At 40.2% G+C, this 10,727-nt stretch overlaps 1 protein-coding gene across 1 annotated transcript in view; it reads right to left on the bottom strand.

Annotated features, from left to right (window-relative positions):
* Positions 1–6: 6 nt before the first annotated feature.
* The window catches only part of LOC111866644, a 15,124-nt gene continuing 4,403 nt past the window's right edge, over positions 7–10,727 (bottom strand). The window contains exons 3-6 of the mRNA XM_023855790.2: positions 9,383–9,480; positions 8,352–8,425; positions 4,622–4,811; positions 7–589 (exon numbers count right to left, since the gene is read on the bottom strand). Of these exons, the coding sequence (XP_023711558.1) occupies positions 125–589; positions 4,622–4,811; positions 8,352–8,425; positions 9,383–9,460 (807 nt within the window). The 5' untranslated portion in view covers positions 9,461–9,480 and the 3' untranslated portion in view covers positions 7–124. The remainder of the gene's footprint in view (positions 590–4,621; positions 4,812–8,351; positions 8,426–9,382; positions 9,481–10,727) is intronic.

Genomic DNA, 10,727 nt, shown 5'->3' with positions numbered 1-10,727 from the left:
CATGCCTATGAAGAGGGACATAGGGTAGGCTGGGATGAAGCTAAGCTGCCTCAAGCTTGAGAGCGTCCCTCTCTTCCTTTATGGCTTTCATACACCTTGCTTGGCGTTTTGCTTCTTTTATAAGTCAGTCCCTATCAACCTTCAGTGCTGCATTATCCTTACACTGGCCCCGCATACGCTCCATTTCAAGCTGCATATCATTCCTAACCTTCTTTTGACGTTGGTGCTCTGCTGTTACGGTCTTTAATCGCCTCTTGAGTGCTTCAGCATTGTTACACTGGCCTTCAAGAAATTCTATTTTACGCTTGAGGGCTTCATTGTCTCTCTGCATGGCTTTCATGTCTGTTACTTGGCTTTTGGATACAAATAGAAGATCTTTTCTCTCTTGTGTGAGTTTCTCGCGCTCTGCCATTACATTGTTTAATAGCTCACTGAGTCCTGTACCTTGCTCACACAGACTTTGAAGTTTTCCTACTTCAAGTTTTAGTGCGTCCCTCTCTGTCTTATTGGCCTGATATTCCAACGAATTTATATCTGTATTAATTAGATCAGTTTTGTGCTGTGTTTCTTGAAGACTGTATCTCGGGATCTATTGGAAGAAATGGACAAAAAAGTTAATTTATATCTCTCATTAATGGGCAAAATACAACAAAAATGTAAAGTATAAAAATCTATATTTCAATTTACATTATATTAATTAAAGAAGGCATCTGTTTTGTTGAAACATCTTGAACAGTAAAATCCCTGTGTAATTTTATTCTTCAGTGGTGCAAAAAACCCGGAATTAACATATCATGGTGATTAATAAATGACGCATTGGAAAAGAGATGTGTAAATAAGCTATTGTGGTGCAGTAGAGGCACTGGACCATAATTTGCCTGAAGGCAATGACGGGAAGCACGATAAACCTCGGAATAACCAATCTGGACGTGAATAACTCCCGCACACAAGTCTAGAGTGTTGCCGTTGTGTCGGTATAGTCTGTAAAATTTCTTTCATAAGGGACCCTATTCTCAATAATTTCAGAAGTTCCCAGAGGACAGCTGCATGTATAGGGGAGAGATACTAATATCACACCGGTGCCTAAATCATATTTCCTTAATTATGAGAAGTCACATGATCTGAACTGCGAGATATGTTAGATACTAATTATTTCAGAGCTACACCAGTTGCAGCCCAGTGCTCAAGCGAGAAGTGTCGTGTCTCGCGTTTGAATAAAGAAATTAGGTAAGGTCATGTTATCTGTGGTCTTCTGAGATAAGATCTCATTTTGAGTGAAACATTTGGCGCCAAGAACCTTACCCAATTACGTAGGGCAACGTTGCTTAACACGAGGACAATTCCTAATATGAGGCACTACTGTTATCATTTCTGTAAGGTTCTGCCGTGGGGTGGCGAGCGGTTGGTCTTGTAGCTGATGCACAGTGACGCCATTTTTGAGAAGTAGTGGACTGTCAACTAGGTTTTATTCTAGTCACTAGATTTAATGTGTTCTTGTGTGGGGCAGGATTTGTTTGTATGCTTCCCCATTTCTTGACGAAACTGATTTCAATTAAACTATCATTTTGATTGTAGGAAATAGCTATAATGATATTTCTGACACTTTGTTCATGCAAGTTTGCAAAGTGATATAGCTACAGGTCATGGCTGAAATTCAACATGGCAAGGTTCCTATGATGGGGTACTCTCCTTTCTCCAAATATGGGGTACCGAAGTTGCTTTGAATCCTTATCTCTGAGCAGCTGCTGTTGAAATGACTGGTGCATGGTTTTAGGAAAAATAGAATAAATCCACTGGATTTCAGCGTGCTCAGGAGTCGTGATTTTGCAATTTATATTAAGGAAGACGGTGCAGAGAGTGAACAGAGTGCTCATGAACCAACTGTCAGTTGAAATAGTCTTAATCTGCTTAACATAGGAGCTCTAGTGACTTTTAATTTCCTGCAGCAAGTGATTCTACTGGAATACACAGGGGCACTTCCTGATTCTCACACAATTTTTCTGATGAAACAAGAGCATCCTATTCGACTACATTTATAATTTCATCCAGTGGATTTGTTCTCACTCCAAATCTTGGTTCACTGCCTTCAGTTTCAAGGGAAGTGATAAATGATGGAACATCTTCAATACCTGGTTCAGGAAAAATCATAATCCCCTCTCCATACAAAGCGGAATTGTAGGATAAATGAGAGAGACAAGTTTACCAATTAAGGCGCAAGACTTAAATGTCGAAACCATCTTAGTCAGAGATTTACTAAGCAAGGAATGCAGAAAAACAGAATGCTCATCTGTCGAAAATGTAGCAAGAAATTCATGGCGGTGAGAGAGAGGAAAAACGGCAAGAACATGAGTAGTTTCATCGTCATGAAGCGAGTCAACTGCTTCTTCAGAATCTGAAGAAGACAGTGGGCGAGGCAGATAAAGCGAGGATGAAGTTGATGCAAAATGTTCATATACAGCTGGATTGGTTTCTTAAGACCATGGAGGTGAAGAATGGATTCAATATCTGAAATGCTTTAAATGCGAATACACTGTTTATGCATACTATCTGGCAAGGGCTTATGTGTGAAAGGTCCAAACAATGACACCCTTGTTTACTCTGATAAGGAAATTTGTTACCAGTAACTTTTATTTTGTACTAAAACTGTACTTTAGATTCAAGTTACGTAGACATTGGCAAATGGAGAGGGATAGCAGAGAAAGTTGAGAGACTGTACAAGTACTGCCTGATAATAGCCAGAAATAGTCGCCAAACCATGTCGTAATGTAGAAACTGTATAATTATCTTATGTGAGACTTAAACTGAATGAAATATTATTTGAGATCGTAAATATACCGTGTGTAATGGAGCGAAGTCGACCCTTTATAAAGGACACGAATTGTCTTAATTCACTAAAAGATTTCTTAAATATTTTAAAATGGCATTAACCATATACATTTATTCTTTGTTTGTACATGTTTCGGCCAGACATGGGCCATCATCAGGCAGCATTTGATACTGGGGAGACCACGGCACTGTTCATTTTGTCTTCTGTGCCCTTAAGCATGTCTTTGTTTTTGATCATTTTGTCGGCTATTTCTGTCTTTTTTGTCATTTTATATTGTTATGTATGCTTTGAACGAATGAATGAATGTATGAGGGGTAGGCCTCCTCGGCCCTTGCACCGCGACCTACAGTGGTCTATTGTGCTTAGTGGTCGAATCCTGTATTTTGTAGTTATCTTAAATAATCTATTTGTTTTTGGTTCTACTAAACTGGTTTCCTGCTATATACACATATGGGAGAAAAGTGCAATGCCACACCATATTAGGTAACTTTTTCTGATAATTTTGTATAATTACAATAATATCGACAGTGAACTGTGATAATGAATAAATGCCTTGTATACTTAATATAGGTGAGTTACACTTCAAAACACATTGAAAGTTACCTTCAGATTGTTAGCTGTGTTATGCCGCAAATTTTGAGACTATGTTCTTCGCTGATATAAAAAAAGTTAATACCATCCATTTATCATAAAAATTGAGGAAGATACTGCATTTTTAAACACAACGCTTAAAAGTGATTATGCGCCTAATAGGAACGGACATTTAAACGCACACCAGCAGCTGGTATTTAAATAAACTCCAGCCCGCTCAAGCTTACCACTATTTCGAAGTCCGGCGTTTAAAGGTTAAAGTTTATAGTAGAAATGCTCATAAGGAAAGATGGTATGAGCGGTTTTCGGAAGTGAATGAAAACATGATGAAAAAAAACCCAACAGGAAATTCGCAAGACGGAGACTGAGATCAAGCTGGGGACAGCAAGCTAGGAAACATGTAATATAAAAGGAAGAACATTGCAAGAAATAAGAAGATGTAGCTTTGGGAAGAAGAGATAAGTATAGACCTTTTGCTGCTAGATAATTCACATAGAAGTGTGAATGAATATTTAAAATTCGTGTGCACACCTGTAACACTCAGGAATACACTCGAGGGTGAACAATTTCTAAGGAAACACCATAGTGTCAAGCTAGCAAAGGAAAGGTGTGGACTGTGGAAGGTGTAAGTGGAACAACAACTCAAAGAAGTCAACAAGAAAACACAAATCTAGTATGTAAAAGATCAAGAACATAAAAATAAATACAGAAAGCAATGAGAACATGATTAACAAACAATTACCAAAAGTACACTTTATTACCCCTAAAACCATAAAATAAAACTGTTCTCCATCAAAATGTAACAGGGCTTCGAAAACTAACAATCATAATGTGACAGACACGTGCCATTGCACAATATAAAGAATGGATGAAGCTATAATAATGTTGTGATCTGAACAAAGTTACTTCAGTAGAGATTTTAAATGTAGAATTTCATGCTACAGCTGTGAATATTCAGACCTCAAATAAGGTGTTTTTCCATTTATACAGATATGTTTTGACCTAATGCAGCATGACAGCATTATTTTATCTCTCTGAAAATGCTTAGAACATTAAAATGTATCTCAAGAATACAGAGGTACGTGATTTGAATCAGACTGAGCAGGCTAATGGCTAGGTTTACTGCCAAGCCCACAGATCAGAGCATCTGATGATAATACAGAGAAGGGAATGTTTACTACTCGTATGTGTAGACAAACCTACCTTTATCATGGCAGGATCCCTTGCTGCCCCTCTCTCGAGTGTTAACTCTTTCTGCAAGGCATGTATGATTTCAGTCTTTGCCTCTATGTTGTCTTCAGCCTCACACCACTTTTCCATCAGCTTCACCATAAATCGATGCTGCCATGAGAATATTTTTGGAAAATATTCCAGTTCATCTTCAGGAATTTCACTGAGAGAAAGAAGGATAATTTATTAACTCTACAAAAGGAATCAGCTTTTCCTATGTAGAAAGACAAAAGCTTCAGGAACTTCCGCAATTCCACTAGCCCATAGTCTTGCAGTATACTTCATGCAGGTATTTCTGTACAGGATGCTTATTAAGGACTTTTGTGTCAGATCATAAGAATCATAAGGGTGCAGAACTGTGAGTAATAGACATTTTACTTCTCTTTGCACTTAACAGATGATGATGGTAATCATTCTTATTAATTGTTTCATATTTTTGGGTAAATATAAAAGGTAAAGCTATCACTATAACAGGCTCATAGGTTTGTGAGACGTCGAGGCTCCCATATTTTCTCTAGACAGTCAGATCGCAGATGGAAATAAGGTTGTCAGCTTTATGTGCTGGCCACACTTAACCCCCAGGAAGATTCCTGATACTCATTTCTGTTAGAGGCTGAGTCGACCCCAGAGCCATAGTGTGGCTGGAAGGATTAGGCAAATTGAAAATATCCACCCCATCTCGACTTGAACCCGTGACCATATGGCTTATAGCATAGTGCCTCAACCATGTTACCGTGTGGCCTTTCATTATGTTTAGACCAAGGATAAATGCACACTTCAGTAATCTTCATTAACTCAACTGTTGGGGGAGGGCAACCACAGTTCTGGAGTTCTGTTTGCACCCAAAAAACCATTTTACGAAGAATGGGCACTGAAGGTTTAAGGCTTTTAGAATTGTGATATGAGAGCTTAGAGATGACAGTGGAGAGACCACCACAAGACTTTCTACTTCAGCATTTATTACACGAGGGATATTCGCGAAAGTAAATGTACAATTCCAGTAAATATGCAAGGGATTTTTTTTCCCCAGAAATGGGATTGAAATAGGGACCCTACGACAGGGCAGAATTCACCGGCCACAGTTACGGCAACGTTGTGCTGGCAGTGTGTGTTTAAATGGGAGGGTCATTTCAAAATCCCGCCAAATGCGAGGTTCGTGCAGTAATTCGATTTCTTCATGCGAAAGGAGAAACTGCTGCTGAAATTCATCGCCAACTTGTTTCTGTATACGGCGAAGATGTTCTTAACGGGAAAGACGTTGCAAAATACTGTCGTGTATTTGAAGCGGGAAGAAGTGATGTGGAAAGCCATCCGTTGTTACTGATGAAATCATCAAAAAAAAAAGTGTTGCCAACATTCGTACTGAGAGACGTTTAACCGTCGATGAACTTTATTAACAATGTCCAGCATTGTCAAGAACTGTTCTCCGTGAAATTGCTATCGGAAACGGTGCGCTCATTTGTGCCGAAAATACTGGCAGACGATCACAAGAAAAATCGAGTGACTGCAGCGAAGGAATTCCTCGCAGTGTTACGGGGATAGGTGACGACTTTCTGGACTGTATTGTGACGGAAGATGAAACACTTACCAAGAGCGAAAAATTCAAAACCTCACCATCAAACTAAAAAATAACTGCAACCATCTTCTGGTACACGAAGGGTCCACTTCTCGAAAGTTTTTTTTTTGCGTCGAGCTATTCAAAACAAGCTGAGAGGAATGCTGATGCGAGGAGTCTGCTTACTGCACGATAACGCCCGTCTGGCCACTGTTCGCAACACGCAGTTGTTGTAGTCTTTGATGTGGGAACTATTGGCCCTTCCACCGCACAGCCCACACCTTGCACCAAGCGACTATCACTTGTTATTTAAATTGAAAAACGTCTGGTTGGAAAGACTTTTACGTACAATGGTGAGATTAAAGCCTCAGAGGATTTTCATCGCTCCTTCAGTTAGAAACGAACTACAGAAATCGTCGTAGTGTGATTGCCGATCTTCGACTGAAGTTGACCAATATTGAGCCAGATATCCAGGAAACCTGTAAGGGCCTACAAGCTCAACAATCTCATTAAAAGTAAGTAGTAACATAATTATATCGTATTCTTTATTTATTTAATAAAGATTAAAATTTTGTTCAATGATGATTCACTTTTAATAGTTTACTTCCAGTTTTTTAGTCATGTTTCCATATGTATTCAAAACCAAATTAATGCAGATCATAAAAGAATCAGGTATCTAATGGCGTGGAAGTAGATTGCTTAGTAAATTTTACATGGATCAGAAAGTTAGAATGCGACTGGACAGAGGGGGACAAGAAGTGTGAAGATTGGAAGAGGAGTTCGACAAGGATACTGTTTATCAGCAACTTTCTTGAATTTGTACAGCGAATGCCTTACCAAAGAAGCTCTGGACGGGCTTGGAGACTTCAAATTAGGAGGGCAAATTATTCAAACTGTGAAATATGCAGATGACCTTGTGTTAATGGCTAAGGAAGAAACTGTGCTACAGGGCATGATTGATAGAGTAATCAAAATTGGAAGATGCTATAGCATGGAAATGAATGTGGAAAAAACAAAAGTAATGAAAATTTCGAGACAACCAACCCCAGTCACAATAAAGATAGACCAAAAACAACTGGAGAATGTGAAATGTTTTAAATATTTGGGTAGCTTGTTAACAGATGATGGAAGGTGTACTAGTGAAATTAAATCCAGGATTGCCATGGCAAAAGCTGCATTTAGCAAGAAGAAGAATCTTTTTACCAGCAAATTGGACTTAAATTTGAGAAAGAAACTAGTGAAATGCTACATTTGGAGCATTGCTTTGTATGGGGCTGAAACTTGGACACTTAGGGCAGTAGATCAGAAACACCTGGAAAGCTTCGAAATGTGGTGTTGGAGAAGGATGGAGAAGATCAGTTGGACCGATTATGTGAGAAATGAAGAAGTGTTATTTAGAGTCCATGAGCAGAGGAATATCCTACACGAAATAAGAAAATGGAAGGCTAATTGGATTGGTCATGTTTTACGCGGTAACTGCCTTCTAAAAGAAGTTGTTGAAGGAAAGATAGAGGGGCAGATAGAAGTAACCAGAAGACGAGGAAGAAGACGTAAGAAGATGGTGGATGACCTTGGGGACAGAAGAGGTTTTTTTCATATGAAGGAGAAAGCTCTAGATCGCATCAAGTGAAGGAACTGTTTTCGAAGAGACTGTGGTTGTGTCGTCTTGACAGATTACAGATGGATGAATGAATGAATGAGACACAGTATGTCCCAAATGTTGGTAATACCACATATGTTTAAAAAAATAGACCTCTGTAACTTAGTGGTCCGTAGATTTTTTCAGACATTTTACTGGTCCTTTGGCTTAAAAAGGCTGAGAAACACTGATATAGGATATTGGTGGGAAAGCCAGAAGGAAAGAGACCACTAGGACGGCCAAGACATAGGTGAGTGGACACTACTAAAATGGGGATGATATGGATTGGATTGATGTGGCTCAGGAAAGGGACCAGTGCAGAGCTCTTTTGGACACGGTAATGAACCTCCCGGTTCCATAAAATGCTGGGAGTTCTTGAGAAGCTGCACAATTTGTGGCTTCTCAAGAAGAGCTCATCTGCAAGGATGAGTGAGTACTCAAAAGGTTTTAATTTGCTTTGAATGAAAGCTAATTTAAGCCACACAACTATAAATAAAGAAGCAGCTCACCTAAGCTTACGTGTTTCCAGAATAAGTGCAACGGCCTGAAATGTTCCCGTAATCGTCATAAATTTTTCGACCAACTGTAATAAAGCAAAATTTCATATTAACATATTACTGGTGCAATTGTGGTGTTGTGTGGACAGAGCAATTTAGAGATTCATTATCATCTAATTAAAACGTAATAATGGTGACATGTGGGTCTTTTCTAAGGAACAAGTTGGCCAGTGTTTTGTCATGGAGAGATATTTATATGAATTCGCATTTCGAACAACTTGATAGTCCAACCGTTTTCTGGAACGGATTGTGTTCGGAGTTGGAGGTAACAGCGCATTTTTGTATGACGCCTGCTTCTGTTGATTTCTAACTTGGCTCACTCTTCAACATTGAAGATGGAGGTTATGTTACCGCGATACAATGGGCTTTTGCACAAATGACATGACATTACAATCCAGACAACCTCAGTAGTCATAGTCAACTCTGTAAGGATATCAAATTCAGCAAATCCAGAGCAGATTCAACGGCAGTCTGGCCTGCGTTGCAGTCCACAACGAACAGTACGAGTCAACAAAATATAATGTTATGCCACGTAGTCCGTATAAAGTGAACAGACGTTTCGCAGGAACAATTTGCCATCATCTTCAGGGTTTAAGAGTAAACCACGTGCAATAATTCCAGCCACAAACCAATGAAAACGAAACGAATTGGAAATCTAGTGACAAATATGGATTCCTAATATCACTTTTGATTCATTCACGGATACACACGTCATATGAGATTCAATTCAGGTCTCATGTAAAGTGTTCATTGTCGATATCGATCTGAGTATATCGAATTTATTTATTTATCTAGTTTAGCCCCCCGAAAATTGTCATCTTATGCCATAAATATGTATATTTCGGAACGTAATAGTATTTGATAAATAGCAAGGGAATAAATTATATAGGTATATACTGATGGTGAAGTCCCATTTTATTGCAAGGTGAGATTTGTTCAGTTCTACAAAATATTTTGAGAATAATTAAAATAGTTATACTTACCATATGTTTTGAGTGTTCTCTTCCACGCCGGATTAAGTTACTCCCTCGACTTTCCTCGATTTGCGACATCCTGCTCATAATGTATCTTCATATGTAACCTAGAGTCGGACATACAGAAAACATCACTGTCCGTATTGTTGTAGGCTTTGCCTAGCAACCGCTGTTTCCTCGTCGTTGCTAACCAATGAAGCTCGCGTTGTCACACTTGCTTTAATATGGGCAGTTCCCACATCATCCCCCCGTGGAGATCGTTGCTCAGCTGTTGAAGCGACCAGGAAAAGGTTTCCTTGCGCAGCGCGGTCGCTGGTGTGGTGAGGCGGTAGCTACGCCAGTTGCCCAGTGCGTCGGGCATAACCGCAGGTGAGTCTGAGGCAGCCGAGTTGCCCAGTGAGTCGGGTGTGAGACCGCTGGACAGCTGAGGCAGCCATTCTTGGCGCAGCGCAGAGCCGAAGACGAGCGCTGGAGGGGAGAGGCGGAAGCTGCAGTGTGTTGACTAATGTTGTCGAGCGCGAGCGCGGTTGTAGGAGTGATGAGACGGTAGCTACGCAGGCTAGCTGAGGCAGCCCAGTGAGTCGGGCATGCCAGCGGAGTGGCGAGGCGGCCATTCCTGGCGCAGCACAGAGTCGAAGACTCCCAAAGACCGAGCGCTGGCGACGAAGTGTGCTGGTGGATGTTGCTTGAGTGAAGATTGATCGTAAACTGAATATGCCAAGGTCAAGGTCATGTTACAACTGACGGTCGGTCAGTCTGTCTGTCTTGGTGTCGAGCCCCAGCTGGGGCTCATGACCAGATATTTCTTTTGAATGAAAGTTACTGTCTTCTCTATGTGTAATGCCCTCTCTGACGAGAGGTCGGGTCTGTCATTTGTTCATCAGTCTGTATTAAGTCCATTGTCTGTATTTACATACATTTACAAATACACATTTATTCCTTACTTCTATGTACAATATATACATGGCCTCTGTCAGTCCAGGCTAGGTACAGCAGATTATGCCCTTTTATATATATAAATAAATATCCTAGTAGTATTAGCTACCACGGCAGTCTAGTCACTTGAACGGTCGTATGCCTGACCGCCGCCCAGTTTAAGCCTCTTATACTTTCTGTGTCTGGCTTCGCCTTGTCCGATGTTGCGAACATTCTCATTATCATCATTTTGTATGACTTCTGCTTGTTGCCTGCATAATTTTGTTATAAAGTCATATACGTACGGGATTTTGAATGCCATGTGCAAATCGCGGACCGGTGTGCGCCTTGGAAAATTGCCAATCGTGCGGAGAACCTTGTTTTGCAGGCGCTGCAATTTCACTAGATGAGTGTCTGCCGCAAACTCCCAGGCGGGACT

The sequence above is a fragment of the Cryptotermes secundus genome, unplaced genomic scaffold, assembly GCF_002891405.2.
Source record: "Cryptotermes secundus unplaced genomic scaffold, Csec_1.0 scaffold4072, whole genome shotgun sequence".
Classification (NCBI taxonomy): domain Eukaryota; kingdom Metazoa; phylum Arthropoda; class Insecta; order Blattodea; family Kalotermitidae; genus Cryptotermes; species Cryptotermes secundus.
This window is presented reverse-complemented; position numbering and strand designations above follow the sequence as displayed.